At 36.4% G+C, this 22,223-nt stretch overlaps 1 protein-coding gene across 12 annotated transcripts in view; it reads left to right on the top strand.

Annotated features, from left to right (window-relative positions):
• Positions 1 to 22,223, top strand: part of RYR2 (ryanodine receptor 2) — a 784,407-nt gene that overhangs the window by 700,351 nt on the left and 61,833 nt on the right. For all 12 annotated transcript variants that reach the window (XM_032242431.1, XM_032242430.1, XM_032242419.1 and 9 more), the window contains 6 exons: positions 5,439 to 5,538; positions 6,821 to 6,900; positions 9,193 to 9,269; positions 10,354 to 10,427; positions 20,104 to 20,184; positions 21,110 to 21,198. In XM_032242431.1, coding sequence (XP_032098322.1) covers positions 5,439 to 5,538; positions 6,821 to 6,900; positions 9,193 to 9,269; positions 10,354 to 10,427; positions 20,104 to 20,184; positions 21,110 to 21,198 — 501 coding nt within the window. The remainder of the gene's footprint in view (positions 1 to 5,438; positions 5,539 to 6,820; positions 6,901 to 9,192; positions 9,270 to 10,353; positions 10,428 to 20,103; positions 20,185 to 21,109; positions 21,199 to 22,223) is intronic.

Raw genomic sequence — 22,223 nt, 5'->3', positions numbered from 1 at the left:
GCAGGGGGTTTGGGACTGTATGAAATACTTAGAGTACACCTGTTTCTCAAGAGTTGATTTGAGGTAGGCTTAATAACCATTTGTGAGGACCTAGACTTACAGACACTAGAGCTTCTCGGGCTGTGTGTTTTCAAAATTCAAGTAATGAGCTGCTGTGATTCAGTCTATGATCAAAGTTATTCTAACTTCTCATTTTCCCACTAATTAGTCCAACACTCCGGTACCCTCATGACCTAACCATAGCTTTGTATTCTGAGTGATCGTAAGTTTTCTTCTTGTTCTTATTCTCTTTTGTTGGGCTGTGCTAGGAGAAAAAGAACTGCATAGTACTTTCTGTATTCAAGGCAGTATATCTATTGCTTTTTAAAGCTTAAACCAATTAGTAGGTAAATGAAGGCTGTTTTACATCAGTATTGCATTTAAGAATATACTACATTCCCTCTAATGATAAGTCAGCTTAACTTTGCTAACTTGATAACTTCTGATTTTAGAGTTACTCATTCTTTCCTTTTTAAAGCTTGTTAATTAAGCTTTGGGTGGTATAATGTCAACTGTGACAACTGGATCCTGAAATAGAAAATTATTTCAACTCAGTTGAGTTTATTGCTTTCAAATAGTTTTAAATTAGTTCTAAATATGCTGAATCCCTGAGAAACAGTATTCTGTTTTCCAAAATGAAAGTGTATATAATATTGGAAGAATTAAGCTGTAAAATCACATTGTACAGTATATTTAACTTCAAAGCCTCTAGTGCATTAACTGAAGTACATATTAGGCATTCAGAATATTGATTGTCACATAACCATCTCTAAATATTTGCTATCATAATCAAGCATTAAATCAATTATTAATCAGTTATAATCAGAAATCCTGGTTTAGTGTTTCTTTTGTCTCTGTACATTAGTAAAACTTTGATTCCATTTTTACAAAGTGTTAAAAAGACAGCTTTAGAAACTTTGTTTATCCTATCAAGAAGTAGGTTCCAGAAGATTATTACACTGTTTCAAAGATCAGTAATAAAGAGAGTAGATAATGCTGAAAGATTTGAATGAAAAATTAAATGAGCTAAAGCCCACAATTTAATTATTGTTTGTATGTGTATAATTCTGAAGACTTCTTTAAGCATGAGCTGAAAAACAAACTTAGAAGCTACCAATTTTATAGCACTTCAAACAAAAAGATAACATTTGTAATATTTTAGATTAATTGTGATCACAAGCTATAGGATATCACATCTTTTCATTCTGTCATTTATTCATGCAAATTTTCTTGAACACCTGTTTTCAGAGAACTGTACTGGATGTACAGTATATGTGTACTGGTGTGGTTAAAACAAAGAAAGCCTCCTGTCTTCTAGGAAACTTCATGTAGATTCATTCATTTATTTCTTCAGAGGCAGAGTCTTGCTCTGTTGCTCAGGCTGGAGTGCAATCCTGGGCTCAAGTGATTCTCCCACCCAGCCTCCCAAGTGGCTGGGCCTACAGGTGCACACCATGAAGCCTGGCTATGTTTAGTTTTTAGGTAGAGAGAGGGTCTTGCTATTTGCCCAGGCTGGTCTAGAGCTCTTGGGCACAAGCAATCCTCCTACCTCAGCCTCCCAAAGTACTGGGGTTATAGGCATGATCCGCTATGCCTGACTCATTTATGCAATTAAAAAAAAAAGAATTTAGGAACCACTTGTTTTAAACAAAATTGTAATCTTAGTATTTCCCCATCACTGTGAGTCAACTCTACAGAAATGTGGCTAATCTACATTCTTCAGGAACTGGAATACAACAGAAAAAAATTAATTGAAGTGGAGAAGGTGTCTCTTATCCATGCCTTTGACCTTCCTGGGTCTGAGTTGACCTGTTTGTGCTGTAAGCCAAGTTATTAGTACTGTTTCACCCCCTTCATTGTCCCCATTGTTATCCAATTAAATCTTCTACTTTTCAGTCTTTTTATTTCTTATAATATTTGATATTCAACATCACCGTATAGATCATCACTATATTTAAGTTGCCAATTAAAAATATCTTATGTTGACTTATGACATTACTAAATAGTGGGAAATTTAAAGAGTTTTGTTCCTGGATATTTCTGTTCTCTTTAGAAGTTGCTTCCACCTACAGTTTCTGAGGAAAATATTTTGAAATCCTTTTCAGCAGTTGTTGAAGTTGTGGAAATACAAACAACAACAACAACTAAACGACACCAACAACACACTAAGTAGTTGGGCTCATTTTGTATGATGCACAGATGACAGCTTTGGTAGGCTCAGCCTGTGACCCACTCAAGTGCTGCCCCAGAGGTCAATGGAGCTAAGGCAGGACCTTCAGAAACCATGTAAATTCCTTTCCTGTAACCAGGCTGCCCTGGTTTAAAATATAGTTTCATCTCCATTACTATTAGGTCGGTGGCAAAAACCACACTTACCTTTGCACCAATCTAATAGTTTCTCCATCAAGGAGCAGGGGACAATTGTAATTCTCCTTATTTCGATAAATTTTCTCACATAAAGCAAGTTGCCGAAGAACTAAATATAGTTGTTTTTCTTCAAGCCTTTCTACTTGTTTCCCCAAGTGTTACAAGCTTGACACACTCTTAGACAAAATGAAGTAATACTAGCAGTGTTATTACAAACTTCAGTTATGCCAAAGCAAAACCTGATGTAAAATACTTCTGTTCAGTGTCAGTGATTTGATCATGGGTCTGATTTATGGCCACATTTGACATTGAAAAACCTCACAGCGAGCTTATTAGGATATGCACTGATAATTCTTGGTTGCTCTTGGCAATCAGAACGTTTTGCCTAAGGGAAAATTTAAATTCTGGAACTGTTCTTTTTTCCCTCACCTTACTGTGTAACCTTGAAATAACGCAGACTAAACTGCAGGTGGTGTTTATTTAAGAGCCTCAGGCAGTTTAAGCAGAATCTGGTGTGTCAGAGAACTCTATTTTTGAAAAGGTACTTTCAAGACGTTATTTTCCTAAGATGCTTATAAAAGTTCTATCTACAGTTTGTTTAGAAAAGCTAATCTGCAGTTTAAAAAATTCTTTTTACATAATTCATCTTAGTGTCTGAAAATTTTCTGGTTTAGCTTGCAGGGTTTTATTTTTTTAATTTATAACAAAATTTCCCAGTGCCAGACTAAATTACATGCCCAGAAGCTGTTCTCAAAGGACAAAGTACTAGAAAGAAATAATATTAAAGAATCCTGAAGGGAGAGCTTCCAATTTCAGTCCAACCAAGAAGAAATTCAACAGAGAGGTTGACCTGATCTCTCTTTATGAAATACAGTATTTTTCTGTGTCTAGATCAGTATGTCTTTTGGGCTAAAGATTTTTGGTTTTTTTTTTTAATGACTTTCATCATCTTCCTCAAAATATTAATTATTAAAATTTAGATGCTATATATATGTATATTAAAAAGAGTGACCTGTTCAGGGAGTTTATTTTTAAACAAGGTAGTTGGATAACCTGCCTATTTCTTGGTCCTTGTAAGGTCCATACCTCATGTGTTGATTTCAGTTACTGAAGAGGTTACTGATTAGGGCTTTGAACTGATCTTCCCACTTCTGGAGCACAAATGGCAAATTGTTGTTTTGCTTTGTTTTTTCTCAAGAGTGTGTGGCGTGTTGCCATCTTCCATCTTCTGTGAGTTTCCTGATGACTGTCTTTATGTGTTCTATTAGGTCAATAGAAGAACTTCTTCCTGACTCCCTTGCCTCTTTAGTTGATGAAAATGATAGGGCGGTTTCATAAGCGAATCATTTCTTATCATTTTCTTACTGAAAAACTCTGTCACCAAAGGAGTTGGTTACACTTTAAGCAAAAGTTCCACATAGAGCTCTGGCAATGGGAGGAATGTAAAAGATTGTTGGGTCTAAAAGGAAGAATCAAATGCTGCTCATCGGTTTTAAACAGTACCTGAAGAGCAGACGAAAGGGTCCTCTTTCAGTTTTCCTGAAACTGTGTCGTAATGACAAAATGGTTTTGTGTGTCTGTGTGGTTCTGTTTCTGTTTTGTTTTTGACTTCACAGGAAGAGGTTTAAACATGAAGGCAAACCTTATAGATGTTAGCATGGCTACATATAAAGCAAAGCTGCCTCTTTTTTTTTTTCTTTTCTCTGCTTCCATTTAGGCCTATCACATAATTTAAGAAAACATAAAATTTAACCACAGGAGCGCTAACTATAGTGTGACAAAAAAACCCTGATCAATTTTGTTTTCGCAGCACGATATTATCAAAGATTTAAGAAACAAATTTGCCAGCCTCGGCGAGAACTCTCTGGTAACAGCATAAATGTCTGTGTTGGTTGCTTTTGATTTAAAGGTTTCTTTTTTCATTTGTTTGAGCCCATTTATTTTACCCCTCCTTTTAGTTCACTTTATTTCTCATATTCTGTAACTAGCAAGCCTTCATTTTTTAAACCTCTTCCATCTTCCAGTGTCTATTTTCTGTATTTTGGATGGAAAGTTTATGGCAGCAAAGCTGTCATTCTGGCTACCTCTGCTGCAGCTCTTCCTGCTCTTAGGTCACATATGTTTTGGCCGTTGTGTTTATGGACATGATACTAATTGACTGTTTCATGTCCCATTGACTAAGCTTCTCTACCACGCCATTTGATGGACTCACTGTCATAGGGCTCTATGCAACTTTCATTCTGCAACTTATACTGCTTAGTTCCGTCTCAATTCTCCAGCGAACTGGATTGCTCAAGTGAATGGTCATACCAGTCTTGAACTCGCTGTGCCTTTATATTTTATTTTTATTTTCTTCTTTATGTTTTCAGTGGTAGCTTAAGTGGAAAAGAATAAACTCCAGCCATTGCTCCAGCAGCACCATGCAGTATCGTTATTACCACCAGAGAATACAAAATATAAAGGCACATTGCATCTCTTATTCTTTGGGGTGATTGGGGAGATCTGTATCATAAATCCACTACTTCGTTGAAGCCTACCTTTTTATTCATATCAGCTTTCAATTTTGCTTAAACTTCAAGACATCTCAGTTAATGTTTTTCTGTGATTCAGTGATACCTTGCAACTCCAGCCATTTGCTGAGCAGTATCAAGTTATGGCCATAGCATGGGAGATTATTAAAAACATGACAAACTTATGCACAAATGTATAAATCAGAAAGTGCAAGTTTCAGTGATGAAGTACAGTACTTCAAAACTGTGATACAGGCTTTGGATGAATCAAATCATTAAAATTGAGAAAAAAACAATCCATGCTGACAAGCCAGTACCAAAAGTCTATCGAGCAAACTGTAAAGGGGAAAAAAAACCAAGAGTTGAATATGTTAATAATATCTGTTTAAGAACATCGTTGGTGTTGAAATGGTCCATAATGTTGTCATAGAGCCCATACATGAAGAGATGACTAAAAATATGGTCTAGAGAAACCTGTGCTTACTGATACTCTCAACATAAATGGTTGGGATTTGTGTTCAGGAAAAAGAAATGGAAAAGCAAAAGCTTCTATACCAGCAAGCCCGACTCCATGATCGTGGCGCGGCTGAGATGGTGCTGCAGACGATCAGTGCCAGCAAAGGTAAGGTTCCGTAAGCTCCCCTCACAAGTGTCTGTTCTTCAGATTTCCTCGTAGCTCACAAAATGCTCCCTCATTTCAATTCCACTGACTCATTTAGTCCTGGGATTTCTGGTTCATGACTGTATCGGGAGCCTATTCACAGATACGAGCTCTCATTGTTTATGGAGGCCACTGTTAATTTTTTTCAGAGTCTTACTATACAGATTCATTTTTATTCTGTTCTTTAAGTTTTGGAAACTATGTTATAACTAAACTTTAGCAGAATTATCCCATAAAATGGGGGTGGGCGAGCTTTTTCTGCAATGCCAGAGTCAATATTTTCAACTTTGAGGGTTATGCAGCCTGTCAACTCTTCAACTGTGCCCTATTAGCATGGAAGCAGCCAGACACAATCAGTAAACAAACAGGGTGGCTATGTGACAAAACAACTTTACACACACAGGTGGCAAGCTGTCATTTTGGTATATGTGTGATTTATCATATTTTACCATAGCTTGCTGACCCTCGATATAAATCTGGAGAATTTTAAAGAGAGTCTTTTTTTAATAATTGATATGCGTATTTCTCAGTAGCTAGCTGTTTCAAGATGACTTTTTGTACATTCGTAAGATCTTCTTTGTGAAAACATTTTAAATATAATTTGTAATAGAATGGAAAAGTAATGCTGGTACATTCTGTTATTAGGCACCCTTATCCTTAAATAGAAGATTATTTCTATTTCTAAGGTAAATAGAGGTGAACAGTGAAAAAACAAAATATGATACACTAAATAAAAGTTGGTGTTATTACTCAGTAACTTAAAATTCAGAATAGTCTGCTTAATAACCAGACTACAAACATATTAAAATAGAAGTGATACAATGAAAATGATGAAAGTTCTTCAAATATAATATAGATGAGGGAAGGGGGAGAGAAATTTTCTTCAAAGAAAGTTTTAAGTTGCTCATACATATTTTAATGTTTATTAAGCACATGATTAATTTTGAATCAATAACATCAGGTCTCAGTATTTCAAAATCAATTGTCTTCCTATTCTGTCACTTCCATATCATCATATGGTTTCAGCTCTTAGATACTACACAGAATTTAGTAAAACTGCTGATGCCAAATTACGCATTATTATTGTTTTAGTATTTTTTGGTACATACGTCAATCTCCCTTCACCATGATACAGATTGCTGGGGGGGGGCATAATAATTTTAAAAGTGCAGCATTGAAGGAAGAATAGGTTAACATAGAAGGTGAAATGACACAAGGAACACTACTTTTTTATATTTCTTAGGTGAAACTGGACCAATGGTAGCTGCTACTTTGAAACTTGGAATTGCTATTTTAAATGGTGGGAACTCCACAGTGCAGCAGGTAAAATCTTTCAGTCATTCACATAATGTACTTTCCAAACAAATGGACCATATAGTAAAGAACTATTTGTTGTAATTTTTTTAAATTTTCTATGTAAAATATGGCTCAATTTTAGTTTGCCACAGTACTCAAGGGAGAGCAAAAGAGGGAAAAAGTAATTATGTGATAGTGTGACAAATCCAAACATAAAATAATGTCACAATATCTGAAAACATCAAGAGTGGCCTTCCATCATGTCAAATGAATTCTCGTGCTGAGGTAGGAACCACTCTCTCACTGTCCATATACCAAACTCTGAATATGTGGTTGTGGAACCTGGCAGGGGTAACCAGCTTGTTCTGTTACCAGAGTAAATGATTATATATCTTTTTTTTTTTTTTTGAAAAAGAGTCTTGCTCTTTCGCCCAGACTGGAGTGGAGTGGCAGGATCTTGGCTCACTGCAACCTCCACCTCCTGGGTTCAAGTGATTCTCCTGCCACAGCCTCCTGAGTAGCTGGGATTACAGGTGCATGCCACCACGCCCAGCTAATTTTTTTGTATTTTTAGTAGAGACAAGGTTTAACCATGTTGGCCAGGCTGGTCTCGAACACCTGACCATGTGATCTGCCTGCCTCAGCCTCGCAAATTGCTGGGATTACAAGCATGAGCCACCACACCCGGCATGATTATATAATTTTTAGAAAAGAAAAACTAAAACAATCTCTCCAAAACATTTATCAAAACACAATGTCTCTTGCTTATGTTTTACTTAAGAATACCCTCATTACTTAGTATATATATTCAGAAGTCCTTAGATCCAGAGACAGTAGTGAGAGAGATTCTGTAATGTGTACTTCTTATCTATGCAGAACTTGTCTGTTTCCTTTATAACTTCAAATATGCATTCCACCAACTCCTTTGACCCTGTAAACCACATTCCTTTGTTTGAAAAGACCAATGATTAAGTGTCTCCTTTTTTATTTGACCAAAAGTTATCACACCTTCGATAAATGGCTATGTGTTTTTGTGTCTATGTGCATATATACATGTGTGTTTGTGCATCTGTGTGTCATACATGCACTATGTGTATATTGTCTTTGTGCATGTGTATTTATATACATAGTGCATATACTTTGTGTGTATGTATCTTTTACATATTTCATTTATATTGCCTTTTCTATCTGAAAAAGATTACTACTAAAATTTTGTCTGCTTAGCTGAGCCCTTTTTAGAACAGCAGTGACAATAGGGATTATTCTGCTCTTCAAGATTTGGAGAAAAACAATATTCTTATTTCCTTAAACTTTTGAGCATGCTTTCTGTCATCTTGTATGTACTTGCATATTTGAAATCGCTAATACATTTTAATCATATCAGAAATAGCTGTTTCATTGTGCTATGTAATAGTAAGCTAACAACACAAAGCATTGCTTTAGCGTTTTTTACGTTTCTGTTTTACCAAAATTTTGACCATAGATTCTGGACATTATTCTGAGAACAAAGGAGAAAATTTTAATAGCCAAATGATTCCTATTCTTTCAATTTAGAGACTATGGTGATGGAAACTGAATTTTTGCCTACAGCATTAGCGTATGGCAGTCAGAAATCTCCATTGTTTTTTTTTTTTTCTTTTTTCTTTTTTTCTTTTTTGAGATGGAATCTAGCTCTGTCACCCAGGCTGGAGTGCAATGGTGTGATCTCCGCTCACTGCAGCCTCCACCTCCCAGGTTCAAGCTATTCTCTTGCCTCAGTCTTCCGAATAGCTGAGACTACAGGCACGTGCGCAGCTAATTTTTGTATTTTTTAGTACAGATGGGATTTCACTCTGTTGGTCAGCCTGGTCTCGAACTCCTGACCTCATGTTCCACCTGCCTCAGCCTCCCAAAGTGCTGGGATTATAGGCATGAGCTACCACGCCTGGTCTGTGACACTCCTTAATGAAATCACTTTGGTATGGAAACCTGTGAATAACATCTCTGGGGATTTTCCTCCCAGTTAACTTGCACTAAAGTATGTGAATTGCCAAATTACTCAAAGAGTGACCAGAAGAGAATGAAGAGCAATATTACCCCCCGAACATTTTTGGTGCTTGTGGTGACGTGTGAGGCCACTCCCTTATTCCAAGCTTGTGTAACTGTCTTGCATTGATCTGTGTGTCCCTACTTCGAGATAAAGATGACATAGCATTATTTGTATGCAGTGAATATTTTCTGTCTTTATTCTAGAATGGAAAGCCTGTTTTGGTTGTTTATTTATTTATCAAACAATAAGGTTTGTGTTCAGTGTCCATGTGGTTTCTATAATTCCCATAGAAAATGCTTGACTACCTCAAGGAGAAAAAGGATGTGGGCTTCTTTCAGAGTCTGGCCGGCCTGATGCAGTCATGTAGGTAAGGACTGACATCCTTCTTTGGGTTCTACTCGGTGGTTGTATTTTTTTGAAGCATTTGTTTTGTACTCTGATGATAATTACACATAGAAGAATAGTTAATGATGAACAACACTTTAAAGTGGGATAATCAGCAGTGTCTGTTTTCTATCTTGTTTTTAGGGTATTGATAATATCATAATTAATAACTCACAGAATGTTAATAATGCCTTAAAACAGCTTTCCCATGCTACTATAATCCTAGAGCTTTGGGAGGAAGAAGTAGGAGGATCCCTTGAGGCCAGGAATTCAAGATCAGCCTGGGTAACAGGGCAAGGCTCTATCTCTACAAAAAGACTAAAAAAAAAAAAAATAGCCCAGCATGGTGGCACACGCCTGTACTGGAGTCCTAGCTGCTCAGGAGGCAGAGGTGGGAAGATTTCTTGAGCCCAGAAGTTTGAGGCTGCAGTGAGCTAAGACAGCACCGTACTCCAGCCTGAGACCCAGAGTGAGACCCTGTCTCTAATAACAAAAAATTTAAAAAGCCTTCCCGAGGCTTAAACAGGGATCTTGGAGAATTCATGTATATTCTGCATACTTGAAAATAAGTTGTGTATGCATTTTTAAAAAAGAAAATTCTGTTTAATTTGGGTGCTTGTAGGCCATTTCTCATTTTTTTGACTAAATGATCATTAATTCATTTGTGATCATCATTTTCTAGATTTTTTAAGATTTAAAATCATTCAGATAGCATTTGACTAAGGAGTCTGATACACATTGAACGTAACAAGCTATTCTAACTGCAAAAACCTAATTATTAGAGTTTTATTTCTGCATGTCTGCTAACTTTGTAATGTACTCCCCATGTTGAAATCTATGAATGCTTTATGTTTGACTTTCACATGGATCATTTCAGTGTAGGCCCAGGGGAGACGCTAGTCTGCCACTAAGAAAATATGGTTGGTAAGCATTGAATGGAGACATGTTTTCCACGTATGATAACATTTGGTTTATATTCCAAGATATGTGGTGTTTAAATGTTTCCTCTCCTGAACAAAGAAAGTGTTCTGTTAGTTCTCTAAATGTTTTTCTTTTTGTTATTACAGTGTCCTTGACCTAAATGCATTTGAGCGACAAAACAAAGCTGAAGGTCTTGGAATGGTGACGGAGGAAGGATCAGGTATTAATTACTTATATTAAAAGGGCCACCTGTCTCCCCTCTCTCCCTGAAATGAGTCAATTATCAATTATCTTTCAAATAGGGAGATATGAAGTTATTTTAAAATTGATGAAATGCTTACATGACTCATTTCAAAGTTCATAGTTGGACACAGGTCACACCCCAAAACCAACCTTCCACATCAGTCATTAACTCCTTTGAGTGCCAGTCCCGATGCCAGTGGCCTTTCCCTTTGTTGGGTTTTTGATAAGAAACAATGGTTGAATGAGGGATCAAGATCCTTCATTAAAGGATTTTCTGTGGAATCATAAACCACATGGATGAGCCTTTGAATGTTTGACTTTCTTTGGCCACTTTGGCGAAGCAGGCTCTCAGATTCTCCTATTTCCTTAGAACAGTAATCCTGTGAGAGCCTTCAGTCTACTCTCATTGCTGTTACCTCCTCCTCCCTTCTAGCACAGTGATCCCCATATCCATACATGTTTGCAAGTCTAGATTGATGAAAGTAAAAAGAGCAGTTACTGTGCTTAAGTAATTCTGTGCACATGATGTTAGACTTTTTCTCTCTTAAAATACATGCTGGTATAAACTAGAAAGGTTAGCATGCAATGCATTTAAAGCAGAAATAGCCATTGCTGCCCTTTGATTTTAGGAGTATCTATTGAGAAAAAAAAAATCTTCAATATTTTTTGGTTTGATTTGTTTCTATTCTTTTGTGATTTTTAAACTAGTTTTACTCAGGCCCCGTGTGTTTATCTGTTTTTGTTTGTTTTGTGTGGTTTGGACATGTCTTCTTGTCAATTATTTCTTTTGGAGCATTGGGTCTTTTATTGGACTAAACTTATTTCAAAAATAGTTTTGCTTCCATCTGCCATTTGTAGTCTATGTTTATTTCTCTGAAATATTTTAGGATTAACTAATCTATATGTATTTTTTTTTGTTCTTATGCCTACTACCACATGGCTTCTGTGTTATTTTCTGCTTGACATTTGGATGTATGAATCCAGTCATCAAATATAAGTCCTATGGTAACTTAGCTGAGTTAGCTGCTCAGTTAAAGAAAAATCACTGACACCATTCTGTAACTTCTTAGGTTCTCTGAGGAACCTCTAGGCCTGAGGTTCAGAAGGACTGGGCTTGAAGAAAAATCCCCAGTACCTCTCGAGATTTACTTAGGTTTTCTGGGCCCATCTGGAGAACTTGGAGCCACTGCCAACCTCAGGGCACATCTCCTGCCTACCTCCACCATGTCTCCAAAGTCCTAAGCAATTTTCAGCTATAAAATCTCTAGAAATGAACGAACTCTCTGTCCAAAGCCCGACTTCCCTGTCTTGGAATTAGAAATCAATTTCATTTCCCCTGTAGGTATCACCTAATGTTCCAGGGACTCTGACCACAAATCCATTAGTCATTCTTAGTCACTGTTCATATCAGCTCCCAAAAGGAATACCAACCACTCAGGTTTATTTTCCTTAGCCTCCTTTCCTTTGTCAGGCAGATGTGAATTGGAATAACATTTCTGAGTCCCAAATCAGAAATAACTTGGTGAGAGTGACCATTCTGATGTGAGAATTCTTTATATCTCTCAAAATGAGATTGATTTAACATGTGCATTCTTTAACACACAAGAAAATAATTGCTCAAACTGATTAACACATTTTGTATTATTTCCTTACAAACAGAAGAACAAAAGCAAAATCTCAACTTTTTTTTCTTTTTCTCCATTTCCTTTTCTTTCGACTACTGTAAATGTACTATCCTCTCTTCCTCAGTCCTCACTCATGAGCGTGGTAATTATTGAAAATGAACTGTCTTCTGTTTATTTGCTCTTTTGTTTGTTGTTAGCTTGGTGTACAGACTTGATAGTGACCATTTTTGTGCATTCTTTTTTGTTATAGACTGTTTTAACGAGTAGATTATTTAATTTCCATCATTATCCATCCTGTTATTTTTGAAATTTACATATCTAGCTTTCCTCTTCCTCTTTCTTGTTTCTATGAGGATGTACAGTTATTAGTATGTCAGATATGAAGGGGCAACAAGCATTTCAGTTACATTTTGGATTGGTTTTCTTGGCTTTCTTTCAGTTCAAAACCTTTCTGGGGGGCCCAGTGTCTGCAACTGTTGTGTAAATGAATGAACCCTAGAATGTGTGCCCTAGTCTCCCTGTGGCATTTCTGTCTTGAACATACTGTGGCTTTATGGCTGCACTGATTGGTGCATGGGAAATCAGTGACAGATTCAAGGTGGACTGTGCCAAGCTGAGTCTCCTCCTGACCAGTGTCCTCGGCCAGCTGCCTTCCAAGTATTGGGAGGCCTACTGAGGTTTTCTCTATTCCTTTGAAAATCTGACAGATTAAAAATCATTTAACCTCAAAACTAATTTTTATTTTTGTGACTGAATTCAAAGAGCAGTAACAACAATAGCAACTATTTACCCCTCAAACTAGTATAATAACAAAGATGCTATTCGCAATTCAAAGTAGTTTCTGAAAGACATTGTATGCAATGGAAATAATGGATGAGGTTTTAGATAGTATCTAGTAAGGCAACAAGGCTTCCAAGGTTAAATTGTGCTTTCTGAATACATGCTATTGCCTTAATCAAGAGACCTATCAGAGGCCACGCATTAGCTCCAGTAATATTATAGTATTTTCCAATACTATAGAATTTTAAGTATTCCAATACAGTTTTAATAAGTTTAAAACTTATTCTAATAAGTTTTAAGAATTCCAATACAGACTCTTTAGCATATTTAAATATATCTGCTCTGAGACCACCCTTTTGTTTAAGGTGCTATAAAAGTTAAGAAAAGCCTATACACAGTCACAGAAGAAGAAAAATCAGTCATCCCTCTTGGAAGGTATAGAAAAGGCTGACAAAGCAACATCTGTTAGTGATGGGACTGCTTCAAAACTTGAGGCTCAGAGAACATAAGCTTAGCACTGAGCAAATAATCTACTGTATCTGAATCTTCTATATCCCAGCCCACTGTCTTTATTAAGTCGTCTCTTCCTAATGATGATAATATGATCATAAATTATACAGCCACAGAAAATGTATAAGCTTAAATACGTGAACTTTTGATATTCGCAACCTTCCAGTGAGGTAGTCATTACCTTGATTTTATAGATAAGGAAACAGAGGAACAGAGAGGTTTCTTGACTTGTCCAGGGTCACACAGCTAAGTGGCAAGGCTGAGACTGAATGTAGGCATTCTGCCTCCCACTGTTTAATTTACAGACCTGCGAGCCAAGTCACTTCCCTCCCATATTTTCATATTCTTTGGGGGCTTACTTCATGTCTAGCATTGCCTTAGGTAGCATTTTTTTGCACTTTGTCTTATTGTTTATTTGTTTTTGGGATGGAGTCTCACTCTGTCACCAGGCTGGAGTGCAGTGTCTCAGTCCCGGCTCACTGCAACCTCTACCTCCTGGGTTCAAGCGATTCTCCTGCCTCACCCTCCCAAGTAGCTGGCATTACTGGCATGCTACCACACTCAGCTAATTTTTTTATTTTTAGTAGAGATGGAGTTTCACCATCTTGGCCAGGCTGGTCTTGAACTATTGACCTCAGGTAATCCTCCGCCTCAGCCTCCCAAAGTGCTGGGATTACAGGCTTGAGTCACCACGCCTGGCTGCCTCTTGACTTACTGTTCTTGTTCCCTTCCAGTACACAAATCTCTTGTCAAATTTTGCATTTATTATTAAGTTTCAAAATTGCCCTTGAACTTTCTATGGTTACAAATGTTTCTGACCCGCTGTTGAGATGCCACGAGGAACTGTGTGTTTCTTTGAGGTTTGTGTATAAAAACTTCAGAAGAATTATTTTTTTCTACTGCCGTTATTGTCATTGCAAGTGTGACCTGTGTCCCCTTTCAGACTAAATTTCTCTTATTTCTGCAAAAGCCTGAGCCTCCCAGTTTTTTTTTTTTTTTAAAGACTCTTCAGGAAATGTGTTAGCTAGTGTGAAATGTGTTCAGTGTTGTCTGTGCTATATATTTTATATGTGTTTTCTTTTAATGATTTACTACAGTTCAAAAACAAAACCTGTATGACTATTAAAATGTCATTCCATTCTTGGATTTTTAATTTTTTTTATCAGAACCATTAACCCCATTACTAAATCATTGTGACATTGAAAGTGCAATTTTCCTGCTTTCAAAACACATCTTGGAATATAGGAGAGGATACTGAATTTTATTTTTGATCATTGTGAGGTGGTCCCAGATTTCATAAAAGCAAGAGGAAGTTTTGACGTTGATCTTATTTCTTAAAAATAGTTTGATTTTTAAAAAACCTCACTATAACATTAATGACCAATTAACCCTCCTGGATTTCCAACTGTTTCTGATAATTTATTTCAATGAGGTTTTTACTAATATATATATAATGATCTCATCAAATTTATATGAAGTTGAAGCAACAAAAATTAATTTTAATTAATTAAGCAAAAGGATTGAATTGATCTTTAAGTATTGGTTACCCTTTTTGTTACTGTTTTTATTGCTTAATTATTTACGGGCTATCTTTCTCTCAGTATTTTCCAAATATTTTCACAAGGGTAGTTTCGTATTCTGCGTACCTTATTCTACCATTCCTGTGAGTAAATTTTCTCTTCAAGGAAAACCTGTGATGTTGGCACAAATACATTTTCTTAACATCTTTGCACAGTTTTTAAACTTTGAATCACTCATTTAGAGTGACGATTATGTGCTAGATGGTGTCCTAGGCATTGGAAATGATTCAGGAGCTCAGTATTGTATAGACAGACTTGTAAACAAATAACTTAACATCAATGCTTTATGCATATAAAGGAATTTAGGTGGAAGTACTTAGCTGCTGGGATGTGGGGCTGCAGGAACATCACAGAAGTAACATGTAGTCTGAATTAGGAGTCAAGCTGGTGGATAAGGAAGGCAAAGACATTCCATGTAAGGGAACAGCATGTGCAAAGTTTAAGGTACCAAACATGGCAAAGAATGGTGGCTAACCTGTTGTAAAGGAAAATGATCAGACTAGAAGATGGAAAGCTAGTACGTGGGAGGCCACGAAGGACCTTCTCTGCCCTGCCAAGGAATTCACACTTTTTTTACGAGGCCGTAAAGAGCCATTAAATAAATACCACTTGAGTGCTACTATGTGTCATGTTAAATGATCCACCTAGAATTGAGTTCCTAACATTTATTGTTGAAATAATGCTTCTGGTAGACTACACTAACAGTAAAGTGTAGATTTCCCATTTCTCTGTTTTGCTACTAAATAGAAATCGACTCCTCCAAAGATAGTGACCAGCATTATTTCCCTCACGGCAGTGGGACAGCTTTGAGTTATGCCTAATGATAGATTATAGGGAATTCTTCAGAGTAGACTTTTCAAGCAGTTTTAAGGAAATCCATCTCTTTACCAGGGGAGCATGATTATTGGATTGGTGCTTTTGAAAAATTACTCATAGGCAACATTGTATAAGATAGGTATCAGAGTCTCAAGGCAGGGAGATCTTGTGGATGAATGCAATGGATGAAAAACAGTAAGAATTTCAATGAGTTTGACAGCTGAGAGGCTTAGGCTCTGGCTATGATGGAAACAATATGCAAATCACATTTGAAAGCAAAGGGATTTTTTTTTTTTCCTCTGCAGCTATTTTAAGTTGACAGAATGTACTTTAATTCTGTTATCCTTAGGACAAACCTAATTTATTTCCCCTGGTGTTGACTTGGCATCAGAAATAGGAATGCGTTGTATACACTGCTGTCAGATTGTTAATTAAATTTTAATAAATGTACTCAGTGGAATTTATAGATCAAATAACGGTCATATTCACAACCTACAGAAATTCTATGTCTTAGAAATTTATGTCATTTGACCTAAGGCTTGACAGCATTGAAACTTGAAGTTTCTTTTGTGCTTTGTAGACTTCAACGCAGTTTTAATTGTTTGAGCCAATTTAATTCTCCCAAAAGTCCTATGAAATGAGGAGTTGAGGAGTCTGTTAATCTCCACATCAACATGATGAAATGAAGGCTCAGAGCAGTTAACTGAATAAAGTCACATATCTAGAAATTGTTTTCCTTTGGTTCTAAAATGACAAAAACAAGTACGAGTTCACAGTTAAATGACATATAGTATGTGTAATGATAATTAGTCAAAGATTTTATTGGTTACAGATGCTCACTTTACAATATTTAGAAACTGTAGCACACTGAATTCAGAAAGGCCATAGAATACTGAAATTATCTGTTCATTTCCTTTGTCTTCCATTACACTGTGAGCTTCTTTAGGTTCGAGATTACATTCACCTCACAAGATGCCTGCCATAGAAGAGACACTTACTGAATGTTTATTGAAGTTTACTGGAATCATACACTTTACCAGTCGATAGCTGTAGACATTGGTTATTTGATTTCTCGGTTGTTCACTGAACCGCAAAATGGCATTACGTTTAGCTAGTTTACAGGATTATAATAAACCTGAATTGAAATGATGAGATAATGTAGCTAGCACAACGCCTAGCACATTGTAGTCACTAACTAAATATTAACTGTAACCTTATTCTGTAAGTTTACTTTTTAATTGAATTGGGATATAATTGAAGCGGTCATACTTAGGCCACTTAAACAGCAATATTAAAACCACCCACGTGGAATAAAATACCTGACATTTCACTATGTTAAAATATTTTTAGCATTAATTCTTCAGATTTAATTTGGCAGAATTGATCTTTAAGTCATCTCAAGATCAGCGATCAGCATAATTTCCTTTACAGCAATGGGGTGCTTTTGAGTAACCTATGTAGATTATAGGGGAATCCTTTAATGTGGCCAGTCTAATGCTTCATGACTCACCCTCTACCTTTGCATTATTGTAGATACTGACATAACAGGACCTTATAATGGGAATGTTAGTCTTTTAGAATCTGTTTAACCAATTGTAGGTAGAACAGTGGTGTTTAAAAATGTGTTAACTTTATTAGATGTTTAAAATAGGACTTACTGTTTTACACTTAGCTTGATTAAACAAAATCTACCTAGATTATTTCCAGGAAAAAAAAATGGTAACTTTGAGAACATTTTAATCCATAAAGATGGCGTTCAGGAGATATAAACACAATGCATTCAAATAGCTATATTCAGCAGCTTGGAAGGATGTTTTCATATTGTTTTAGTGTTATTGCCACTGCACCTAATATATTAACCTTTCAACAATTTGCAAAAAAATTACCACAGATTGTGAAGAGCCAGGGACGCACACAGCACACGTTATCTTTATTTTATACAAGAGAAAACAAAGGTGCAAAGAATGAGCTCAGCAGTGGCAACAATACTGAAATATTTCTCCCTTTATTATAGTATTAGAAATCTTAAGCCTTTTATAAAAATGAAACCAAAGAGATGCCCTTCACAATATTTACCTTGAGCCCTCAGGCAGCACTTACAAATCGAAATTTACCAACGTAGGAGCACTTTCAACTACATGTTACTCCATCCCGTTATTTGTTATTGATCTGAGTTTCCATCTTGCAATGGAATTTCTTTTGCATACATCACAAAATAGACTGTCGATCCTGTACCTTCTGCAGACATAAAGCCATCATCCATCTCTGTTACTCTCCCACTTATTTGCAGCATGGGTAATAGCAGCATTTTAATCAGACGGGAATGTCTTCATTAAGCAGCAGCACCCCAGATTATACCTGGTATCACATGATGGTAAACGAAGGCCTGACTCCCCCCCCCCCACCCCTTCCTTCTTCCCGTCCTTCTGCCATCTGCAGTGTGTCCTTATGTAAGCGAAGTCACTCGTACATGTTTGGGTATACAGTGAAGAAAATACTGTGCGTGTTAACAGTAAATAAAACCTTATGTTATAAATCATGATGCGTTGTGCAGAGCACTTTTAGGTGCACAGGTAGATTTATATTTATTTAAGTGCTTTTCTGAATACTTTTTAGTAAGGATACTTCTTCCACATTGAATATATGAACACTTAAAGTGTGTACATGGTTTATTGAATTGATTGGTTTTTTGAAAAAAAACTGTAGATGGGATCACAGGGAAAGAATCAAAAAGCCTATGTAATGAACTCATAATATTTTGATTTAAATATCACTTGAAAGACTCTTCTGATTAAAATGGCTCATGAAAATTGTACTAAGTATCACCAATGAAGAGTTTAGTACCTTTATTTGCCTAAAACGTTCTCCCTTTTGTTGCCTATCTTGTTGTGAATTCAAACACTGAGGAATGGACTTATCAGCCATCTATGGGAGATTCAACAAAACAATGTGTGTAAAACACTTAAACTTGCCACAACGTCTGATTTGCATACTTGGTGATTTTAGCCTGGTCCCCAAATTTCATATCTTGTGGGCTAACAGGGAAATGAGTACAGTGTTTGTATGTACTTTTTTTAATGTTTATATTAGTTTTCAAAATGGTTTTGCTTCCTAACCCTACCATTATATGAAGCCTCTCACTTTGAAAGTCACAGACTGCGGACTGGTAAGTCCATCGGCTCTCTGTCACTGTAATCCTTCATAATTTCACTTAAAGTAAACATACGATCATTGCATAGTTTTCTTTCTCAGCCCAAAATATTTCCATTTTGTAAAAAGTTTTCGTTTTTTTGGAATACGTAAGTCCATTCATTCACTGGCTATCTTTTTAGTCATTTTTGCTTTCTAAACAAATTTATATTTGGGAGCAGGTGCTCGTATTGTGGAACGGTTTCCCCCCACCGCTCCCACGGATACTTTCTGTCTTGAAAATCAGCTTCATTTGTGTGGTACTGTTCTGTGTTTGTTTCTTTCCTTGTGTTTTTGCTTTCAAAGTAACTTGTGATCGAAATACATTGAAATTGAAATATAAGTAAACTGAGCCCTTTCCTGAGGTTTTCTCCTTGCCCCAAAAATATTTGTTAGTGTTGGATGGTGCAGAGAAACTTCTATAACTAGGAGATGCCTTTCTTTTCACCTTTCTTTGTTAGTTTTAGCTCTCACAACAGGAGCCACCAAAGTCTTTCTTTTGACTTGATGTTTAGAATGAAGGTTTGCCATTTCCTCCTCCTTTGGAAATAATGCTCAAACCAGTCACATTTTTATTTTAGATTTCAGAAATCTTTCCTTTTTTTATTCAGTAAACAAGCTGATAACAAAGCTAATTAAGACAAGTTAATCAACATTTTCTGGTGATTTACAGCTTTCACAGAAATCTATGAATTATCCTTTAATAAAACAAACTCTTGACCCTGCTTTTTTGGATACACTGAATGCTTTCCATTGAATCTTTTGGTCATAATCCGGGCACAAAGCAAATTTAACCTGTGTGAGATACAGAGATCCCTTCTATGCACACGTGGCCAAATACAAGAACATAAAGAAAAAAGCAAAGTTTAAGCCTTTAGGTCGTTTGTAAAATGTTGCCAAACCCATGCTGCTATTTTTAACAGAGAAGTCTGAGTTTTAAAATTAAAATGTTCTTTTCTTACAAAGAAAAAGTACCTCTATCTGCCAAGCGCATGATCTTCTGAGCTTCAGATAGAAAAGTGGCTATGACTTGTGACTGTTTTTGGTTTAGAACAATGCTAGATCAACATGCAAGTTGGATGGAGGTGGGAATAGAAAGGGAGGGGGAGGCTGAGGTAGTTGGTAATGTTTGATCCCTCTGGACTTCCCACAGGAGAAAAGGTTCTGCAGGATGACGAGTTCACCTGTGACCTCTTCCGATTCCTGCAACTACTCTGTGAGGGGCACAACTCAGGTTTGTGAGTCCCCAGATTTCTATGGTACTAAGGAATAAATAATGTTTTCAAGTAGTAACAACAGGAGCCTGTTGGTCCCAATTATGCATCATTCTAGAGACAACAAATTGTTCTAGAGCATGACTCTGCACTGGGCACTGAGGCGTTTTTGCATATTTCTTCCCTGCTTTCGCAGTCCTCGGATAGGTGTTTCACTTTAGTCTCATCGATTGTTTTGATGTTACAGAAGACACATGAGGCTGGGCACGGTGGCTCACCTGTAATCCCAACACTTTGGGAAGCTGAGGTGGGAGGATTGCTGGAACCCAGAAGTCCAAAATCAGCCTAGGAAACGTAGCGAGACCCCCCTGTCTCTACAAAAAATCTAAAATATTATCCAGATGTGGCGGTGCATGCTTATAGTCCCATCTACTTGGGAGGCTGGGGCAGGAGGATTGCTCGAGGCCAGGAATTTGAGGCTGCAGTGAGCTGTGATTGCACCACTGCACTCCAGCTTAGGCAACACATTAAGATCCTGTCTCTCAAAAAAAAAAAAACCTTAATTTTATCTTTGCTGACCACAGCACTCTGCACAGTACTGAGGAACAAATAATTAATGAATAATTTCCTCCTTACGTCCTCAAGAATGGCAACCTTTTTTAGTCATTCACTTGCTCAGAGCTTTAGAACTAGCAATAAGGAAACTGGTATTAGCAACATCTGAAACAAAAATTGCATATCTGTGGAGCACCCAGATATGCTTTTGGGGTGGATCACTTTTTATGGAAAATATACATTATTTTCATATTAAAACTATCAGAGAAAAACACTACACTTGCCCACAATTATTTTGCTGTAGAAAACATCATTTGCTTTTGGAGTTCTTAGAATAAGTCAACTTGAACTTCTGAGCAAACATTGATAACATTTTTTGATCTTGCATAGATTTTCAGAATTATCTGAGAACTCAGACTGGCAATAATACAACTGTCAACATAATTATCTCCACTGTAGACTATCTACTTCGAGTTCAGGTATGTCGCTTTGCATATTAGTAACAAAAGGGTTGGTATGTTGAAACAGTACGGCCGAATTTTAATGTGTTCGGGTTTATAACTAGACAGGATATTTTGAGATAGTTTATCTGTGATCACAATCCTTCTGCAATTCTTAGAGCAAAACTGCCACTGTTATCTCTGCTTCTGATCCTTTCTCTCACTTTTGCTCATTATTTTATTTCTGTAAGTGGAGATATTTTCCTCTCTTTTTTTTTTTTTTTTTTTTTTTTTTTTCTTTATGGTATTTTTTTTTCCCTTTTTTTTTTTTTTTTTTTTTTTTTTTAGCTTGATGGTATTTTAAAGTCACTTTCCTTTTATAAAGCACTTTTATACTCTGCTCCTTCTTCTACAGTTGATAAATTGGGGAATAATATTTGGAATATTCATAGGAATAGGAAAGAAAGGCTTTCCAACTACTACCATACACTTAAATTTGATAGTCTAAGGTCAGTTCTTTTCAGCTGTCCTAATATTTGCATTAATTTTCACACCTCATTGCTTAAAGATCTCTGATATTGTAATCATATTTGATAATGTTAATCAAACTGAATTGAAGATATGGGCCTCTTAAATAATGAAAGCCCTGTACATCTTATTTTTTCCTCTCATTTTATTTATAAGCCAAGCCAGGCATAGTATTTTAAAAACTATAAATGCAGACTTTCAGCTTTTTCCTAGAGTGTGTAAAATCACGTTTTTGTTTTTTTTTTCTAACTGAAAGCTTAATGTGGTGGGGGAAGGTCCATTTTGAAGTCAATACACCAGGAAGTGTTGCTGAAAACACGTTTGTAATTTTTAAAATTGCCTGAAAACCCAAATGTAGTTCACAGACTGAACCAAATTGGGTTATTTACTTACCCACCCAAAATTTCTTTAAAATATACATTATTGTTGGAAACATCTGGTTTATAAAGATTGATCTTATTGAGATATTTGTTTACAATTGTTAGTATTTATAAGGAATCCAATCAGTTTCCTCAGAGATAGGCACAGAAGCCATG

This window comes from Sapajus apella, unplaced genomic scaffold (assembly GCF_009761245.1).
Source record: "Sapajus apella isolate SASKATOON/1434 unplaced genomic scaffold, GSC_monkey_1.0 scaffold49, whole genome shotgun sequence".
NCBI classification, from domain to species: domain Eukaryota; kingdom Metazoa; phylum Chordata; class Mammalia; order Primates; family Cebidae; genus Sapajus; species Sapajus apella.
This window is presented reverse-complemented; position numbering and strand designations above follow the sequence as displayed.